The 20,069-nt window shown below is 59.1% G+C and overlaps 2 protein-coding genes across 7 annotated transcripts in view; one reads left to right on the forward strand and one right to left on the reverse strand.

Annotated features, from left to right (window-relative positions):
* The first annotated feature begins 476 nt into the window (after nucleotides 1-476).
* Nucleotides 477-9,578, forward strand: CHST1 (carbohydrate sulfotransferase 1). 3 transcript variants are annotated; one of them, XM_042790698.1, is made up of 2 exons: nucleotides 477-573; nucleotides 7,562-9,578. In XM_042790698.1, exon 2 carries the CDS (start codon nucleotides 7,606-7,608, stop codon nucleotides 8,863-8,865), a length of 1,260 nt encoding a protein of 419 aa, XP_042646632.1. In that variant the 5' UTR covers nucleotides 477-573; nucleotides 7,562-7,605; the 3' UTR covers nucleotides 8,866-9,578. The 3 variants fall into 3 exon arrangements, with proteins under 3 accessions (XP_042646632.1, XP_042646633.1, XP_042646631.1); XM_042790699.1 differs by lacking the exon at nucleotides 477-573 and adding an exon at nucleotides 1,012-1,198; XM_042790697.1 differs by lacking the exon at nucleotides 477-573 and adding an exon at nucleotides 1,206-2,009.
* Nucleotides 9,579-11,653: 2,075 nt separating this feature from the next.
* LOC116960975 (transmembrane protein 263-like) overlaps nucleotides 11,654-20,069 on the reverse strand; it is a 209,254-nt gene continuing 200,838 nt past the window's right edge. For 3 of the 4 annotated variants that reach the window (XM_032990058.2, XM_032990056.2, XM_032990059.2), the window contains one exon: nucleotides 11,654-16,629. In XM_032990058.2, the coding sequence (XP_032845949.1) occupies nucleotides 16,343-16,629 (287 nt within the window). In that variant the 3' untranslated portion in view covers nucleotides 11,654-16,342. The remainder of the gene's footprint in view (nucleotides 16,630-20,069) is intronic. The other variant, XR_004406697.2, reaches the window with a different exon arrangement.

A 20,069-nucleotide genomic window follows, 5' to 3' on the forward strand; every position in this document is an offset into this window, starting at 1 on the left:
AAAACACAAAAGAAATTAAAAAAAAAAAAAAAAAAAAAAAGGAAATGGAGAGTTTCCTGCTCGGTGAAGCCGGGGAGCCGAGCTGCCGGGTTGGGGCGAGGCGGGCAGAGCGCGGAGCGGGGCGGGCGGAGCGGAGCGGAGGCTGCTCTGCCTGCGCGGCTCTGCGCGGTGTGCGCGGTGTGCGCGGCTCTGCGCGGCTCTGCGCGGTGTGCGCGGCTCTGCGCGGCTCTGCGCCGCTGCGCGCAGCCGGGCGCTCCGGAGCGGGGGGGAGGGTGGGGGGGGGGGGGGGGAGAGGAGGGAGGGGAGAGCGGGTGCAGCCCCCTTCCCCTGCCCGCCCTCCCTCCCTCCCCGCGGAGGGGCGTGGAGAGGCGGCCACGCGTGGGCAGGGCAGGGCAGGGCAGGCTGGCGGCAGGAGGGATGAGCCCCCGCGGTGCGGCCCGCTGAGCTCCGCCGCCAGCCGCCCCCGGGGCCGGGCCGGGCCGGGCCGGGCTCGGCGACCCCCCGCCCCAGGAGCCGCGGCGGGGCCCGCCGGGGGATGCGGGGGGGGACCCCGCCGCCGCCGCGCTCCGCCAGGTAAGGGGCGCTGGGGAAACTGGGGGGGGGGACGTGGGAGCGGCTCGACTCGGTGGGATTACCCGAAACCGGGGGGGGGGGGGGGGTGGTGGTGGTGGAGGGGTGTCTCCCGTAACCCTTTCCGCGCCCCCAACTTTCCAGGGCATCACCCCCAGCGGCGGGAGGGACTTTTCCCCGCTGGTCCCCAGCGCCGGTTGCGGTGGGACCCCGTCCCGGGCTGCCGGCCGCCTCCCGGGGGCTGCTTTAGGCGGGGGTGGGGGGGAGGTGGCAGCCCCCGAGCCCCGCAAGGGAAACGAGCTGCGGCGAAACTTGGGGCTGTTGTTGGGTGAGGAGCTGCCGCTTGGGACGAGTGAGTAAGTCGCCCGGTAGCCCAGGGGAGGCCAGATGCCCTGCCCGGTCGTTCGAGCCGCCCCAGCTAGTGGAACAAATATCCACCCCCCTCACCCCCCCGCCCCCCCCCAGCATTTGCTGTCAGACCTTAAAGTGGTCTGATAAACCTGCCGTGAGGACGCAGGCTGGCGAGAAGACCTCGCCGAGCGGGGTTGAAGCACACCATGGCATGGAGCAGCCCTCCAGGAAAGCTGTGAGGTTCAAGGTTCGGGCTCCCGCCACGGCCGTGGGCTGGGTAGGTTGCAAAGAGAGGGTTTCGAGGTGGTGAATGAGCGCCTTCATCCCAAAAGAGCCACCCAGCTCCTGCCAGGGGAGCGCTCCGGGATGGAGGGAGCCAGCATGCACAAACAGCCTGGTGGATGGCTCATGGGAAGGTGGAGAGTACAAAAAAAATTGTGCCGGGTTTACCCAGGCGTTCGCGTCCTCGGGAGGAGACAGATGCAGTTCAGCAAATAAACAGGCACTGGTGGATGTTGCGATAAGAAAACTGTGGGACCGGCTGGGGTTGGCATGACTTGATGGTGATTATTCAACTCAAAATGTGTACGCTGAGTGCCGGTAGGGAAAAAAAACAAAATTGCTGTTGAAAGCTCTGTGGTGATTTAAGTGCTGGTCAAAGTAGGCAGGAATCTGATGCTGAAGGATCTCTCGGTCCCTCTGAAATGCAGAGGGGATGGGTAGAGGTGGAGGAGTGGGGGGCACGCCAGGAGTGGCTTTGAGCACCGGGGTCCTGCGCCTCATCGTGAGAAAAGTGCCTCGGGAGGCGATGCACGGGAGAGCAGCGCAAGTCCGGGTCTCATGGGTACGAAGCACCTTCGCTCGGCGTGTGGCACGGTGCTCGCCCGGGGCCGGGGCTGGGGCCGGGCGTGAGTCCCCAGCTGGCACTGGAAGCTGTGACCGTAGTGCTGTACAGCTGAAGAGGAGGCGAGGCTGAAGGCTCACTCCCACCCCATCAGGATTTCGTGTTGGTGGGCCTTGCTGAGGGGACAAGGCTCGGGGACAGAGACCAGCCCTGCTCACGCATCTGTTGCGGTACCCAAAATCAGGTAGCGCCTGTGGCGAGGGGAAAGGGGGGGGGGGGGGGGAGGCTGCTTGGTGCTGCTTTTCTCCGGGGGTCCCCCCTTTCCCCTGGGGAGCGCCCGGGAGGGTGGGCTCAGTGCCTGGCTTCGCAGAGCCCCCGGCATGACTAAGCCGCTGCGACCGAGTGGGGTGCTTGTCGCTGAGCCCCGTCAGGAGCCCATCTTCCCCGCCTCAGCGGCCGCAACATGTTGTTTTACAAGATCAACTCTTTGCTCGGTGGGAGGACGCCGGGCAGGGCCCGTGCCAGTGGGTCCCCCAGCCAGGAGTTTTTTTGCAACCCTGCGACTTAATTCCCACGCTGGGGCGGTGAGGTGAGGTGGGGGGGGGGGGGGTGTGAGGCCCCTGGGTGCAGCTCCCCGCTCCCCAACCAGCCCTCCAGCAAGCTGCTCTGTCCTGGGGCGGGGGTGCGGGGCTGAGCGGCCGCCGAAGCGGGTCCTGCAAACCCCGTGGGTCACTCTGCACGCGTGGGTCTCCCTCCTGGCTGGGGCGGGGGAGGCGACGAGGCATGCCTTGGGCTGCGTCCCCCCCGGCGAGCGTGCTGCAGCGGTGCCTCCCGGGTGCTGCAGCTGCGCTTGTGTCGGGAGAGGGGGGCTTTGCCTTCTGACTCCTGGCGTGGGCTTCGCCTCGCGTGGGGTGGGGTGTGGAGGGGTGCCCGCGTGCCCCTCTGCGCCAGCCCAAGCGGGCGGGCGGGCGGCCCTGCCCTGTCCCTGCGCTCATCCACCCGTCCTCCTGGCGCCGAGACCCCGGCACCTCTCGGCCGTTCGCTGCTCACAGTTGTGTTTTCTAGCTGGTCCCAAAGTCCTGAGTCACTCTGCCGTTGCCATGGAAACAGCCTTGCTGGCGGGAATCGCTTTTGGTGGGTAGAGGGTGCCGGTAGCCGGCCCGACACCGGGCAGGCCCCGGGGAAGGGCTCAGGGGCGGACAGGAGCTTCTCCAGCGCATCACCGGGGCTTGTGCCAGGGCTGGAGCGGGCACCCGCGTTGCACAGACCCTCGCGCCTTCTTCCACTCCCTTTTCCCTTCCTCCCCGCCCCCGGGGAAGCGCGAAGGGATTTCCCTGGCAGCGGCGTGGGAGCTCAGGATGAGCCCAGCCGGGCCGAGGGCGCAACTTCTGGGGACCTGTTGAGAGAGGGGGGACAGCCTGGAAGGCAGCCGAGAAGAGCAGCGTTTTTTTTTGACGGCCCTGGGAGAAACAGCAGTGACCGGCTCAGTCACTGCGAGCTCTCCTGCCTAAAGCTGCCGTCCCCCCCGAGTTGCCAAAATGTGGCCACCTCGGGGGAGCAGCAAGGCAACCTGCAAGGAAGGCTTGGGGCAGGAAGCACGCCCAGAGATGCTTGTGGGACCCCTCCACGAGATGAGAGTGCCGTGGGGCACTGCCCTGAGTGCCATCTGGCTGCTTTCGGAGGGGAGAAGACGTGCGAGTCGCGCCGAGCCCCGCAGCAGCCCCCGCCGAGCCCAGCAGCAGCTCCTGAGCTCAGCTGCCAGCGCAGCCCCTGGCGCCGCGGCTCTAAAAGCAGGTCATTCCCATCAAACCTGGGAAGACCGTCCCCGAAAACAGGAGCCCGCAGCTCAGCATCTCCTCCCGGGCCTCTGCTGCTCTGCGGCTGGCCGGCCGCGCTCGCTGCTCCCCGTGCCGGTGACTCATGGATGCCATTCAGCTTAATTCATCGCCTCCGATCTCCTTGGCGCTCCTGGGCTGTCTTGCTGGCTCCTTGCCTGCTTGTCCTCCCTGGAGCGGCGCTGGGGAGTCAGGGGAGGAGGAGGAAGGCAGGTGATTATGAACCCGCTGCCGTTTGCAGGTGTGCGGGGTGAGGAGAGGCTGCACAGCCTGCGCCCACCCTTTGCCTTCCTCCGGGCTGCGGGAAGTGGGGCAGGGGGAAGGAAAAAGCTCAGCACCTTCCTCTTCCCACAGACAGGGCTCCCGTCCCCGTGCCAGGCGCTGGCTGGCCTCCCGCAGTGCTCGGAGCCGGGTTGCTGGTTGCCGTGCATCCCTCGTGGGCAGCCCGGTCCTGATGCGACCGCAGGCAGCCGGGCGGCGAGGCGGACGAGGCGGTGGGGCGCAGTCTGTGAGCAGAGGGGGGGTTAGGGCCGGGGAAGGGGCAGCGGTGACCCCAGCACAGTGCAAAAAGAGCCCGCGTGCCTTCTCACGGGCCCCTTGCAGTGCCAGCAGCGCCGGGGGGCTGGAAGGTTACGAGTGACTTACCCCCACCCCAGCTCACTGCCTGGAGGGACCAACCGGACTCGGCTCCCACCCTCAGGCTGCGTTTGCTCATCGTCTTTGGTGGAGCTGAGGTGGAGACAGAGCAGAGGGAGATTTCGGCTGGGAACGCTTTATAGCATGGAAACATCTGGGAGGCCAGCATTTCGGATGACTCCCACAGTCACAACATCCCAGGGTCTAGGGCCAAGTAGCCAAAATGGTACGTGCCTCACGCAGGACCCTCACCTACAGCCCGCCGTGGGCATGGCCCTCGCTCCAGCTGCTGGCCCCAGTACCGGCGCCTGCAGAGGAACAGGCTGATTTAAGAAGAAGGTCCCTCAGGGCAGGGACGGGAGAGCAAGCGGCTACCCTGTGTGTGGGAGACATCCCCCTGCGGCTCAGCCAGCCCGCTCCGAGCCGCGTGGAACCACGCGCGGCTCCTCCTCAGCAGGTATTTCACACCAGCCTGGCTGTGTCCGGTGGATGAGCGAGAGGGAGCAGGGGTGGAAGCAATCCTCAGCCGTGCCTGCAGCCCCCGGGTGCCTCTCGAGCCCAGGGCTGGGCCGAGCGGTTCCCACAGCCCCTCGGGGACAGGCAGCGCTGGGAGGAGGCGGGAGAGCCGGCCGGGGGCTGAGAGGATGCTCTGTCTGGCTTTAAAGGCCACAGAATGAGACATCAGGGAGGGAAGCCTTCTCCCCAAACCCGCCCCTCCCTGGCTGTTGGCTCAGCAGGCGCGTAGGGCACATGCGAAGGGTGATGAGGGGCAGCCAAGGCTGAAGCTGGACGCTGGTTCCACGCCTGCTCTGCCAAAGAGGCGAATCAACACCCCAAGAGTGAAGAGTTGAATCTTCCTTTCCGCAGCTTTGGTGCATTGCGAAGGGGGAGCGGGTCTGGGTGGGTGGAGAACCCGAAAGGCTCGCAGCCAGCGATCCGGCAGGAATTGGGAACAAGGAGGCTCCTGGGCTCGGGTTGCTTTTTGCGGTGGAGCCGGCGGTGGGTTTCTGCCATATCCCGGGACAATCCGAGTCGCATCTGCTCCAGCATCCACCGGCAGCGCAGCGAGGAGTAGGAGTTGAGGTGGTGTGCGAAGGATGCAGTGTGGCTGGCCATCACTAGAGAGCAGGAAAGCATTCTCACTGCCGCTCCCACCTAGGCAGCAGATGGCAGCCACCTGGGCCAGGAGATGCCAGCAGGGACCCCCCTGTCCTGCTCTGACTTAGCAGGCCTGGAAAAACACTTTATCCAAGGGATAGAATATTCCATGGGGACGGTGGGGCCAGGGCTCCCCTCTGCAGGATGGGCAACCCCGAACCAGAAGCAGCAGTAGCCAAGCGTCTGCACCTTTGGTCCCCCAGCCACATCCCTGGCAGGAGAAAGCATCCCTTATTCAAAGCATCGTTACGAGTCTAAAGCCCAGCTCTTAGTGCTTTAGACCCGCAGACACGGCGATGACTGGTGGGGGTTGCCTGCAGGAGCTCTGAGCTGGGGTCCTGCTCTAAACCCCCGCTCCCAGAGAGAGGTGTTTGGAGCTGGCAGCTCCTGCAGCCTTCTGCTTGCACCGAGCAGCTGGGGCAATTGGTAAATAAATAATAATACAAAAAAACCCCAACCAACCAACGAAAAAAAAAAAAAAAAAAGGGGAAAGAAGTTTTTGACCCACCTGCAGCAGCTCTCCTGGTGTCACTTGCTGGGTGACAGGGTCTCTCTGGGCAGCGGGGCATGTTGAGGAGATGGGAACAACGCACCGCGCCAGCTGCCATGGGCTCTGCAAGGAACGTGCACTGGGAGCACCGCAGTGTCCCGAGCCCATCGGGGGTTTCATCACACTCTGGGCTTGAACAGGCCTCACGTGCTGAAATCCATCGCTGCCCCACCGGCTTCCCTCGGCCGAGCAGTGGGTCTGACAGTCCCCCGTCCCCCCCCTCCCCGCAGTGGCCAGGGTGCCGGGGCCGAGCAGGGGACCAGGAGCTTGCCACCAGCGTGGGGCCAGCTCGGTGCTCTGCCTGCGGACACACAGAGAGCACGAGAGGGGTGGGGAAGAGGGAAGCACTGGTGGCAGTGATGCTGTGGGAAGGAAGGGATCTGCTGGGCGGGGAGACAAGATATTTGGGTCTGTCCCCTTGGTTTGCCTGAGGAAGGGGGAGGCAGATGACTGCAAGGGCACATGCACAGGTGAATGTACCACACCGAGGGGGGATGGACACGGAAAGAAGGTGGGTAATGGAAAGTGGGCGCAGGGGAGCTTCAAAGCCATCTCCCCTGCAGAGGGGTTTTGGCTTGTTTGGGGTTTCTGGGGTGAGTCTGCTCTCTCCTGGCTCCCAGCCCTGGGGAGCGATAGCACGTGGATGCAAAGCCCTGTGCTTTGGAGAGCAGCAAGGCAGCCTGTGAATGTTATTTGGTTAGCGAACGGGGTGGGGGAGAGATGTTGAAGCACCACCACGGTTACATCCCCTCCCAGCCCTGGGGCAGCTCCCCAGGCATGGCAGGGGTGTCCCTCACCTCACCACCCATCCAAGCATCCTGCTCAGCTTCCCTTACCCTCGCCCACCTGTGGGCAGCAGCAAGGCAGGGCTTAGCACCACTGAAGTTGGCCCGTGCAACCCAGATCCCAGATCTGAGCAGGATCCGGCCAGCACCACGAGCTCAGTGCTGGGGACACAGCAGGCTGCCAGCTAGGACATGGCTCTGGCTGCTGCTCCTCCCCAGGGACTGTCCGACTGAGCTGGCCTGGCTGGTGGACCTCTAAACAAAGAGGTTTGCAGCTCCAGGAGAGCCATCGCAAGCAGGAGGTGGTTGGCCTGGATGGGCTGTGCCTTGTCCCACCATCTGGATGGAAAGGATGGAGACGAGCCTCTCCAGGCAGCGTGTGGCACCTTTTTCCCTGCCATGGCTCCTGCACTGGGAGCCGAAGGCATGGGCTGGCTGATGAGGGAGGTGACAAGTGACTCACAAGGCAGCCGGGGAAGAGGGTTTGCAGCAGCTCGGCGGAGGCACGTAGACAGTGTGGCCACCAGGCTCTAACATCCCCTTGCCTGGGCCGCAGGGCACGGGGAGAGCTGCGGGGCACAGGACCTGTGTACACACCCAAAGCAGCCCCTGGGGCTGAAGTCCTGGCTGGGAGTGTCTCTCCAGGCTTGCCACCCTCCGCCTGATCTTCCTCTCCTCCAAAACGGGGCTCTGCAGCGCGTGACTGGGGTCCACGTGGGTATGGCTAACGTATGTGCATTGCGAGGGCGTTTGATGGTACCCTCAGCTGTAGGATATTTGGGTCTTCCTTGGCGGCCCTTGCTCAACCTGTCACTCCTCTGTTGTGTTGCAGACACCGAGACGACCTGTGAAGAAGCTCCATGAAGGTGACCAGCCATGCAATGTTCCTGGAAGGCTGTCCTCCTACTAGCCTTGGCATCCATTGCGATCCAGTACACAGCAATCCGGACCTTCACCGCCAAGTCCTTCCACAGCTGCCCCATCCCCAACCCCGTGAACTGCAGCCTGAGCCAGGACCCCGATGCGGCCGACCGGCTGTGCGATGAGAGCCCCACGTTCTCGTACAACCTCTCCAGGAAGACGCACGTCCTCATCCTCGCCACCACCCGCAGCGGCTCCTCGTTTGTCGGGCAGCTGTTTAACCAGCACTTCGATGTCTTCTATTTATTTGAGCCCCTCTACCACGTCCAGTACACCCTGATCCCAAAGCTGACCCAGAGCAAGAGCACGACGGACAGGCGGGTCATGCTGGGGGCCAGCCGAGACCTGCTGAGGAGCCTGTATGACTGCGACCTCTACTTCTTGGAGAACTACATCAAACCCCAGCCTGTCAACCACACCACTGACCGCCTCTTCCGCAGGGGAGCCAGCAAGGCCCTGTGCTCACCGCCCGTCTGTGAGCCCCTGGGAGCCGTCAATCTCCATCTGGAGGAGGGAGACTGCGTGAAGAAGTGCGGGACCTTGAACCTGACGCTGGCCACCGAGTCCTGCAGAGAGCACGGGCACGTGGCCATCAAAACCGTGCGGGTGCCTGAGGTCAGCGACCTCCGGGCCCTGGTAGAGGACCCGCGGCTGAACTTGAAGGTCATCCAGCTGGTGAGGGACCCCCGGGGGATCCTGGCGTCCCGGAGCGAGACCTTCCGGGATACCTACCGGCTGTGGAGGATCTGGGACGGCACTGGCAGGAAGCCGTACAACCTGGACGTGACCCAGCTCACCACGGTGTGTGAGGACTTCTGGAACTCCGTGTCCACCGGCCTCAACCGGCCACCGTGGCTCAAAGGCAAGTACATGCTGGTGCGGTACGAAGACCTGGCCAGGAACCCCATGAAAAAGACCGAGGAGATCTACGATTTCCTGGGCATCCCCATGGACAGCAACGTCGAGCACTGGATACAGAACAACACCCGAGGAGACAGGTCCTCCTCCAAACACAAGTATGGGACGGTGCGCAACTCGGCGGCGACGGCGGAGAAGTGGCGGTTCCGGCTGTCCTACGAGATCGTGGCGTTCACCCAGCACGCCTGCCACCAGGTGCTGGCGCAGCTCGGCTACAAAACCGCCGGCTCCGAGGAGGAGCTGAAGAACCTCTCCATCAGCCTGGTAGAGGAGAGAGACTTCCTGCCCTTCTCCTAAGGCAGCCCCGGGGCGGCCCGGTTTTGATACGGACTGTTTCTAACTGTTGCCTTATTTTATTTTCTTTTGGTTTTTGTTTCCCCTCCTCTTCTCTCTCTCTCTCTCTCGTCTTTTTCTCTCCAAAATTTGCACTAAACCTTGAGCGGGAATCTCAACAGCGGAGTCCAAGGGAAGCGACTGCTGCCCCTCAGTACGTTTCGGACACAAGAGGAGTCGGGTCTCTCCAAGCAAGAGCTAGAACTGTGGATGGATAACAATGTTTACAAAACACACAAAATGTATAAAACAACCTTCAAGCTTTCCAAACAGAAGGGTACCTGGGGTACTGTACTTTTGCACTGTTTACTTTTACAATGTAAGAGGTAAATATAAATATAATTTATGAATGGTGTCATCCCCTCCAGAGTAACTCCCCTTGCCCCCAATGAGCAGGTTAGACTGGAAGCTGAACGTGGAACAACCTCCTCGTTTTTGATCTCGATGCGACATGTCTGTCTGTTTAAGTCCTGTTATTGGGCTGGGCAGTTGGCCGGCTGCTCATACATGGTTGTTTGGTAACACCTGTGCTATTTCTTTGTGCCAAAAACCCACAAAAGAGATAAAAAAAAAAAAAAAAAAAAAGGAAAAATAGTGATTGGGTGGTTTGGTAAAAGCCCAACACATTTGATGCTTTATTTCTGTGTTTTCTGTAAATAAAAGTGCAATAAAACTGACCTGGGGGTGAGCTTCAACTGAAAGACCTCAATGACTAAGCTGGGGTGGCTGCACCGACAGGCAGAGAGCTGCATCTCCAGGTCTGCCCCGCTCCGAGGCTGGGAGCGAGTCGGGGCAAGGCTGGGGGGGGGAGCAGTCCCCGCAGCCCCCACAGCCCCCCCCGGGGCGGCAGGGCACCGCGGTCACCTCCTCAGGCATCTGAAGTGTGTCAAAATGCAAGTAGTTAAGCCAAAAGCGAGATCCTGTGGTGATTTACAGACCCGAGGGCTTGTTGGCCTGAGTGGGGGCACGGGACTTGCCCGGAGTGCTCACAGGGTCCCATCAGGCTGCCCCTCATTGCACATACCGCCCCCCCCCCCCAACCTTGATGTTGTTGATGCCAGCGTGCCCTACCCTGGAGAACCAGCGAAAAAGCGCTCGAGTTCAGGTCGTAGAACTGCCAGAATGAAAAGGAGCAAACAAGACGACGGTCCTGGCAACGCGTGGGTTTTCCTCCAAGGGCTGCGGGGCCGGCCCGTTTGATCCCTGCCTGCCGGGACAGCCGACCAGCTCCTCCGACCTGACCAGGACAGAGCCCTCCAGCCACGTCCCGCCGAGCGCGGGCCGCTGCGGGTGGGAAGCCGCCGGGACCAGTCCCCAGTGGGAGCCGGGGCAGGACAGGGACCCACAGAGAGATGTGAGCACAGCTGGTCACATCCACCCCCCCCAGCGTTGGGCTCGCTCCTGGCAGAGGGGTGTTCGGGCCACCCCCAGCCCCCCTACCTGGGCAGGTCTCCTCTCCAAAGGTCTTTTCTCAGGTCTGCTGCCAGCCTGAGCTCTTACGTGGGAGATGGTGAGATTGGGTGCTGCAAGTCCAACCGGGACCTGCTGCCTGGGAGAGGCCGGGGGGCGGGGAAAGCTGTAACTACAGGTGGTTTTCCAGCATCCTTTTCCCCCTTTAAAGACCTCTGGAGGGGCAGCTTGTTAGCGGGAGGTTGGCAACCTGGTGGAACAGGGCAAACCTGTCCCAGCTGGGCTGCAGGGAAGGTGAGCAGGGCTGATGCTCCCCCCCTGGCCCCTCCGCAAGGCAACGCGACCGGCTCCAGCCCTGCGAGGAGGAACGGGGTGACAGCGGGAGGGGTGGGCCACCCCACACACAGCGGGTGTGGGGGGGCCCCAGGCACCTTCACGTCCCTGCCACCCCCAAACCCTGCCACCAGCCCCGCCGGCGCGCTGCCGTGCCGCTCTTGCCGAGCAGCTGGCAGCGAAACGTCAACCAGATAAATGGCTTGATTGCCCTGCTATTAGGTACGAAATTAATCCTTTTTTTCAGCACTTAAATAACGCTGAGCTGTTGGCTCCTGGCCTCGACCCTTTACTGGGACACCCTGTCTGGGGCCCAATCCCGCACCGCCCGGTCGCTGGGCTGCAATCCTCCCTGCGTGAGGGCTGCACGGCCCTGGGAGCATCGAGAGGCTCTGCCCTGGATAAATGCCCCGGGGGGGGGTGAGGTGGTCAGGATGGCCGGCGGTGACCCCCCCTCCCAGCACCCACGCTGCCAGCGAGCAAATGCAGAGGGTCTGGCTGCCCCGTGGGGCTCCCCGGAGGCTCCGGGGGGGGATGTCAAACCACCTTCTCCGGCAGAAAGGGCAGGGTGCTGCAGGGGGAACAAGGCTATTCCTTGCTCCCTCAGCTGGGAAAAGTGGCTGCTCCAATCTGCATAAAGGAACAGCGGCTGCAGGGGCAAAATTTCCTGTTTTTGGCTGCTTTCGGGGCTAGGCCAGCTGTCCCCAGCCCGAAAATCCTCTCGTGCACCGGTCTTTAAACTAACACAAGAAATTGAGTTTAGAAGTCTTATCCAAACTGCCCTTACCATTCCAATCAGGAAACGTGCCTGCAGCAAAATGGCTTTTGAACCACAGTTGAAAGCCATGTCCTAGTTTAAGCAGGGATGGAGGTTCAGCCCTGCTTGGTGCCTCATGTAGAGCCCTTAGGGGAGAGATTTGATTTCCCAAGGAATCTCTAACATCTTCCTTCAACTGCACTTCCTCTCCTCGTTTCCCCCCACTGGAAACAAGAGCCAGCGTAACCAAGGTTTTTATCCTCAAATTTTACTGTAATTAAAATACAGAGATGCAGAATATTCCCAGAAACACACTGCAAAACAAACCAAGCAAACAAATTCAGTAGGAAACCAATTACAGACAATGAAATGATAAAGAACAGAAGTGTTCTCCGGAGCCCAGCACCGTGCATGGGGCTGCGTGGCTGCAGCGATGGTTTTGAGTTGCCAAAGGGCTGCTCGGCTCCTAGAGAAGCAGAGTTGGGCCCTGGCATCTCTCCCAGCAGCTCTGCGGCTCTCCCTAGCCATCTCCGCGGTCCCACTCGCGCTGTTGTTTTTACATGGATGACTTTGCAACGGAGACACCGAAATGACCCACCCACAGGGAGAAGAGCCAACGAGGGAACCCAGAGGAAAAGAAGTGGGTTAAGGTTCTACACACACACACACACACACACACACACACAACAAGGGGACAGAGAGGGGTGGAAGACATGCACTTCTCTCCCAGCCAGGGGAGCTGCGGGGGCAGAGTCGCCCTCTCTGCCCTCCCAGCCAATATGAGTGTGGATGTTTATCGAAGGTCTCGGTGAGACCTTTGGAGAGGTTTATCCAGGGGCAAGAGAGAAAGCTAAGGGAGGGATAAAAAAACTAAAGTGAAGGCTAATGTGATGAGCAAAGGGAAAAGCGAGGAGAGGATGTGCCTGTGGGCTCTACTCTTAGCTGGGGCACGGGGAACGTCCAGTCGTGGTGGGGTACAGGGCTGTGTGTAAGGCCCCATCCCATCTCCCCCACGGGGGAGACCCAGCCCCACCACGGGGAGATCATGACAAAAGCCTGGGGGAGATCTGGGAAGCAGGGGGGGTGGCAATGAGGGAGCTGATCTGGCGCTTGGACCATCTGTTGGGCACATTGATCATCTAAATGGAAGCCCGTGGCAATCATCACTCCTATGGGAGCAGGGCACCAGCCAGGCGTGGACCATCACCACACACCAAAACCCACATCCGTCCAGTTCCCTTTCTGTGCTCTTCCCTAGGACAAACTCCACCGTGTTCATCCTCTGATTCAGATCCTCACAAATTCCCTCCACACTCCCCCACTCCTCACCTCCGCCGGTCACCAGTCTCTCCTCATCCCCTCACTATCACTTGAAAATTGGTGATCTTCCTTGTACTAACTCCCTTCAATCCTTTCCTCCACCTCGGTGCTGCTCCCTCTGTTTTGTACCAAGTCCCTCCAGCTAGCAGCCAAGGGATTCACGCACAATGTTGCTTTTGCTGTGAAGAGGTGGTGGGAGAAGGGCTGCACCAGTGACCCAGGTGGACTCTGAACTGCCTGGAGTCTCTGTAGTGGGGGGAGGAGGAAAGATGGGGCATCCATCAGGAGTCAACAGCTTCCCCATCCGATCCAGATCTTACCATCCTGCAACCAAAGCTGTCGGGAGGTGTCTCTGCTCTTAGGCTGGGAACACTGACCCTGTTTTCCTTCTGCTCTGGCACTGAGAGTGCCCAGAAAAGCAGCCTGGGGCTGGGTCACCTGGATGAACCGAGCAGGCCTAGCATGCTAGCAGAGACATACTTTCCAGAGGCCTTCGAGTCCTGCAGTTACGTATTCCTGAATGCCTGCGAAGTGGTGTGAGGCCTTGGTTTTGGAGTAGATTTAATCTTCTACCCCTGCCTGCTAATTTGATTGCTTTTGCAATTTATGGCCCAGGAGTTCTCCGTTAGCTGGGCTGTAAGAACAGTGATTTAGGCTGTGAGTTCCCCTCACATCTCTTTTCCCCTTCTCCAGGCCATCCCGCAAGGAAATGGCAGTTCCAGGCAAATGGAGAGCTTTACTCTGTTTACTGCAAGCACGCACACAACAGCAGAAATAAAGAAACGGGAAACCCTCAGGACCCCTACGGCCTTCTTTAATGCACCTTTATCCCATTTTCCAGGCCTGCTCTGCACACACAGTGCCTGCAGGTAACAGCCTGGGAAGGATGTATTGCCTCCCCCAGCAAGAGCCTGTGTGGGATACTGGTTAGCCAGACGCATGATGAGCTTCCCAGCACCTGCCCAGGGGCGGCTGGTGAAGTAAAGCCCCTTAGGTACCATCTTCTCCTGTCCAAGGCCTGGGAGAGGCCGTTATGAAGACTCTCTTCCGTCCCAGTTGGTAAGAAACTGTCTTTGTATGAGGGCTGGTGACAGCACAGCCAGTTACGCACCAGCAGCTTTTAGCTTTGGAGTTAGAGTTGGCTTCAGGAGCAGTCTGTGATCTGGAATAAGAAATGAAATGCGCTCAGGGAGAGCAGTGAGCCGAGATCCATGCAATGCCAAGTGTCCTCCTGCTTTGCAGGGCGGCTGAGATAAAGGAAGAACAGACAAGACTTCTTCTGGCCTTGCCAACTGCCACAAGCATCGCAGCAAAGTGCAGGCACAGATCAAGGCCCAGTCTCTCTGTGAAGCCGCTGCCTTCCGAGACAAACCCAACACATCTGGGTCAACTTGGCCTTCACCAGAACAAAAGAGACGAAGCGAGGAAATGCACACACATATCAAATGCTGTTTCTTCTTCAGAAAAAAAGATGTAGGTTAAACCACTCTCACGCTATCAAGAGTAACACACTATGGAGATCAGCAACTTCTTGCCACTACAAACAGCCAGGACTACCCAGAGAAGGGTGGGGAGAAGGGTATGGAGAGAGACTAACACCAGCGTGACTAGCACAGGGACACAGAGACTTACGTCAGGCCCAAAATGTGGATTTAATAAGGGTCAGAGTGAAAACTGCTTCACAAGCCCAAGAACATTCAGCAAAAACGGGGGTGGTGGTGGGGGTGTACTTAAATATTCCCTGATGTCTGAGTCCAAAGTACAAGAGAGCAGCCAGGAAGCGCAATGACCTCCAATGGGAAATGAAGATCGAGGGAGTTGGCTTCAATGTCCAAAAGATAGGGCAGAAAGTAAACAAACCGCATAGATGGGAGAAAGGGGATTTTTCACATTCCTTTGGTTTCAATAAACTACACTCTTGGGCAACAGAGGGGAAAACATCCTCTAAAACATGATTTTTATTTTGACCAGGACCCTATAGAAAAACTACATGCTGGAAGTGCTGAAGGTGACTATGTAAGCTCCTCTGCGTCAGTGGCACAGCTTTGTTTACCTGGCTGAAGGCATGCCTGTGGACTGATACATACACACACGCTAACACAGATGCATATTTATAAAATACAGCACAAGCACTGCTTCACTTGCCTATGCATCCGACACCTAACGACCTAGGCTAATCACCTGCCGAAAGCCAGGAGCAGCAGAGTTAATGGGGGAGCCTGTGGCTTTCCTCATCCTGAGAATTACAGGGGACCCTGGAGCGAGTGAGTGTGGGTGCGTGTACATGTGCGCACATGCGTGTACAAGCGCGTGCGCGACGCCACACGGCCCCTTGAGCATCGCGGGCCTGGCTGAGGACGGCTGTGACTCCCAGGTGGATGCAGGTGTCTGGGTTTCTGCGGCGCTACGAGTGTGGGTGGGCTATTTAGTGCAACACCGTCATTTAGAGGAGCCGGGCTGGAGCTCCCGGAGCAGCACGTGGAGGAGGAGGAGGAGGTGCTGGTGCCCCGTGCAGGCTGGTTGCTGCTGGAGCGCGCTCAGCCCCTCGGGGCAGCGTTCTCCAGCGCGGCGCAGCCCACTCACACCCAGGCCACCGCTCCCGGGGTGCCGAGCCACGGGGAGAGCAATGCTCCCGGACTCCCCTCCCTCCCTGCAGCAGAACTCGGGTGGAATTTGGGAACACACTCGCTCGGGGTTACTAGTGACGTCTGTGGAATGAGAGCGTGGCCTAGAGTCAAAACGCCCCTGTTGCAGACAGGGATACTGCACGGACTTCCAAGGGGCAATCTCTGTGGAGCATCCCTACCTGGGCTGCAGTATCACAGAGGCCTGGCAGATGCCACTGTCAGCTCCATCCCCACATGGGAACATATGGCAGCTTTCATCCTCCTGCCTCCCACCAAGAAAATCTGTGCAGGAGCTGACGGCCCAAGACATATCATACCCTTGTGTGGCATCATCCCTGAAGCTGCTCCGCTGAGCTTGAGGGTTTCTTCTCTGAAGGGTGCAATTCAGTCAGGGAGTAAGTGACGGGGAGCAGCTTGTGGGATGGGCCCTGCAAAGAAAAGGTAAGAGGTGCAGGGCAGGAGGGAGGCTTCCCCCTCTTCACAGTATCTCTCCTTTGTGTCAGTGGGACTCTCTTCTACGGTTCTCCGCCAGGCAGACCCCCCAAACACACCTCCCAGAGCCAAGGGAAGGGGTGTTTCGGAGGCTGCCTTCCCAGCTGAAGTTGAATTTGACTACACAACCCACACTTCAAGCCAGGCATAGTTCCTCCCCCTCCCCTGTTACTCACCCCACCTTCAGGCAGATGGAGCCTGACACCCTGTCCCACCCCTCTGGGCTTGCAAGAACAAGAAGGAAGGAAGGAAACTGCAAGACAGAGACAACGGCGCCTTTAAAGCCCTCGGAGTAAAGGTGGTTCCCAGCAGGTGATGGGAGTGAAAGGCATAGACAGCGGCTCTGTGAGCTCCGAGCCGGGCCGGCGGTGCTGAGCAGGCTGCAGCCGGAGTCTGTGGGGTGCTTGACCCTCCCTGAAGCGGCTGGTTCCAACTCAAAGAGGTGCTGTGTCGGGGGAGAGTACGGGCAGGTCGATCTTTTGGAAGGGCGCTGTGACGGGGATTAGTCAGCCTTGTCTTTCTTCTTCGCGGTGAAAGGGACTTTGCTGGCGACCGCGCTGCCCACGGCTCCGACGCCGCCCGTCACTGCCGAGACGCTGCCCTTCACCAGTCCGACGCCAGCAGCGGGGACGCTGGTCACAGCTGTTTTGGTGAGCTCCAGGCTCTTGCTGCCCACCCAGGCGACTCCTCCCAGCGTGGCCCCCACGGCTCCCCGGGTGATGCTGAACAGGCCGCCCGTCACTCTCCAGATCACCCCTGCCTGCGGCTGCGGATGGTCCTTGCTGGCATCTGCGGGGAAAGAGAGAAAAGGAAAGTCAGAAGCGCCCACGCCGAAGACCTCCTCCTTGTCCACCACGGCGTACGCTCCCGTATGCCTAGTGCCCTGCAGCCCCAGGCCTCCCGGTGCCCGAAGGAGGAACCAGGGAGATCCCAGGCCCGCAGCATGGCAGGAGAGGGCTTTGGGAGGGTAAGGAGCCGGAGCAGAATTGCCCACGTGGCAGAGAAGGGAAGAAGGTGGCTCAGTTGCAGCCCCCAAACTTCCAAGCCTCAGAGCTGTGGTGCAAAGCAAATCCCACTAACGGGAGATGTAAGTCCCCTCTCTGGTGTGTCGGCTGATGCCAGTAAATCACAAAGACTAACGCCAGCATAGGAGGCACAAACTGCAGCCAGCAACAGCTGACGTCTGTGTGGCCTGCAGGTCCTCAGAAGCATCTATTTGGAGGCAGGTCTGCGCTAATGTCAGATGCAGGACTGAGGCACAGCACAGACCTATCTGCGAGAACTGTAATTGAGCTAGCACAGATAGCAAACTGCAGTAAAGATACGGCGACACAAACGTCACCTCAGGTTGTACAAGCCCTGCGGAGATCTCAGCTCCGTATTTAATAGTGTAAAGACAGTGCTTAAGCTGCTACACTACGTCACTGCTGGTTTACCTGTGCCAACTGGATGGAGGCCAGCATGATACACCCACCCAAGCTGCCATCGCACCTGCCCACAACGCTGCACACATAACGTTTGCAGCTCGCCACTTCTCGGGAGAGGCTTGACTCCGAGCTGCTACTCACGGGATTCAAACCTGACAGCTCTCCCGCCGGCCTCCACACACTCCTCTCCCTTTGCGCCAGCTAACAACGCTGCGCGCAGGCAGCAAAGGAGGAGCTGCTCTTTTCGTGGGGTGAGATATTTTGGGTACTCTGACTTCTGATTCACTGCCAGTTCCGTACACGAGATGAGATCCTAATAATTGCAAAAATACAATAAAGCAATCCTGGCAGGAAAAAAAGCAAGCGCCAGCTGGGCATACAGGATCCCTGGAGCAGCAGCAGCCCTTCCAGCCCGTTACTGACTCAGAAGAGAGGTTGCACGGTGCTGATGCAGCAGGCGGGTTTCAGCACCCTGTTAAACGCGTACCCCGTTTCCTGCGAGGGTCTGGAGATGAACAGGGATGGAAACGGCTTTCTGAAAAACGTGGTGCGGTCATGCCTCTGCGGAGAGCCCAGGACAGGGGCCGTGTCAGCACCAGCCACCGCCCCGGAGCAGAGCACTGCAGAGGCTGCACCATCTGCACTTCACAGCCCTGCACGCACCCGTCCCCCCGGCGCGGGCGCGGGGACAGGCCTGGCATCTGTCCCCAGGACCAAAGAGGGAGACACCGTGGCGGCGGCACCCCAGCTCAGCCGCCCGCCCGGGCGGTGTGCTAACCCAAGCAGACGGACAAGCTTGATATTGGCAGACGGACAAGCTGGCTGAATGCACTTGCTCTCCTGAGATCCCAGCCCTTCCACCGCACTCTCAGCTCCCCCCACCCCCCTTCTCTAAAGCTCCCCGAGAAGAAAGCCCCCTTGTTTATCCACCCTGGCAGCAGCTTCTTTCCTTGACTGTTAATAATCCAGGCAGCTGAAAACTCCACCTGGAAGCTCCCCTTTGATACCTCTTGCCACTTCCATTTCCACGCAGATGAGAGCCGAGGCCGATGCAGGCAGCGGATTTCCTTTGCCAGCAAGCAAAGACCTTGGGAGCGCCGGGAGGCTGGCCCCAATCGCTCATCGAGTTGCGGGGCCTCCGCACGCTGCACACCCCGGTTGATGGAGATGTCAGACCCAGTCAGTGCAAGCAAACATCTTCCTCTCACCGTTACTAACTTGTCTCACGCAGTGTCTTTACCACATCTGCTATTCAGTGTACTTCTGCCAAGCTATCCTGTGAATCCTTCGGAGCAGAGACGGTCTGCCTGTTGTCCACATGTCATGCAACACAGTGGGGTCTCTAAGTGCTGCTGGAAAACAAGTTTGGGTTTTTTGTTTTTTTTTTTTTTTTTTTTTAAACAAACCAACCAGAAGTCTGACAGAAAACACTCAGCAGTGGCAGCAGGGCACAGATCTTATCCTTGGAAGCACCAGCTGCCCCGGGGTGCTGGATGCGCGTGGCCGAAGGGACAACCTGACCTTGCCAACTGGATCAGAGCTGCTGCCTGTGCTACTGGGGCAGACGGGAGGCCAGCTACTCACACCGGGGGCTCTCAGGTTGTACCCTGTTATTTGTGGGAAAGGGGGATTCCCCAGGCCTCTTAGGAAACAGATTTTCAGAATCAAATTGCTAACTTTCAGGCACTTAACACAGAAGTTTAAAGAAGGTGATTCGATTCCTATGACTCCATTTCTAGCCAGGGGAGAGAAGGGGGCTTCTTCAGAGGAGGCTACATACAGTAACCTCACCTAGTCCGAGCGTGAGCCTGAGTTAGATGGTGTGATGATCCTTTCCTAGGTATTTTTGTCCCGGATTCTTCTAAAATTCTGCAGATTTTGGAGTCTTCTCGGAGTTGCATGTTTTCCCTTGAGCTTCTCCCAGGCTGTACAGAGCTATCCTTTGGGCAGGTCTCAGCACAGCATCTGTGAGGAGTCTGGTGTTCACCAGCTCTCACGACTTGGAATAAGCCTTAGGTTACACATCTGTCTGATACTCTGGGCAGCAAAATAGAGCTTCAGAGGGGCCAGTACAGAATTTCTGGTGTAGCAGCTACAGCTCTACCCAGTATACAAAATATTGCTTGCCTATTCCCCAACAATTTCTCTAAGTGTTTTTTACACTCCTCTCCCTCAACACTGCTGAGACTCCTTGGCTCCATTTCCAGTTCAGCTGCCAGCCCAATAACTGCTGCACACAGCTTATCCAGTACAGCCATTTTTGTGTTTTGTCTTCAGACCGAGGGCGGGAAGAACAGAGGGGTCCAGAAATCCATGTAACTGCAAAGCAGGACGCTACTCAGTGAAAATCAAACTGGTCCTCCAAATGAACACCATCCTCCAAGGATGGCAGGCCTTGTGTTCCTGCTCCCCTGTCCGGGGAAGCAGGATCCTTTGCATCCCAGAGGACTGCAATGCAGAAGCTCTGGGCATTAAACGCCCACTGGCGTGCTCAGCTGCAGAACCAAGAGCTGTATCAAAGCAGCAATAATCTTCCTGGCTCTCCCCAGGTAAACCTGTGTCTGAGGCTACCTGGCACCCCTCGGTGGGAGGATTTAGGGCTCTGGAGCTGCCCAGCTACCTGAACAACACTAGTGTGAAAATCTCTTAGATGATATGTGAATGTCTGTAGGTAGACAGCCCGGGGACCAGAGAGGAGGAGGCAACTTCAGACGAGATTGAGGGGGGATGTTACTCTGCCAGCAAAGAGCTACAACATATTGGAGAAAGTGTCAGGAAATACTAATGAAGAAAGACAAGGAC

The sequence above is a fragment of the Tyto alba genome, unplaced genomic scaffold (assembly GCF_018691265.1).
Source record: "Tyto alba isolate M040663 unplaced genomic scaffold, T.alba_DEE_v4.0 Super-Scaffold_18, whole genome shotgun sequence".
Lineage (NCBI taxonomy): Eukaryota > Metazoa > Chordata > Aves > Strigiformes > Tytonidae > Tyto > Tyto alba.

Coding starts and splice junctions, on each gene's coding strand:
- CHST1 (XM_042790698.1), top strand. CDS start 7,606: ATGCAATGTTCCTGGAAGGCTGTCCTCCTACTAGCCTTGGCATCCATT.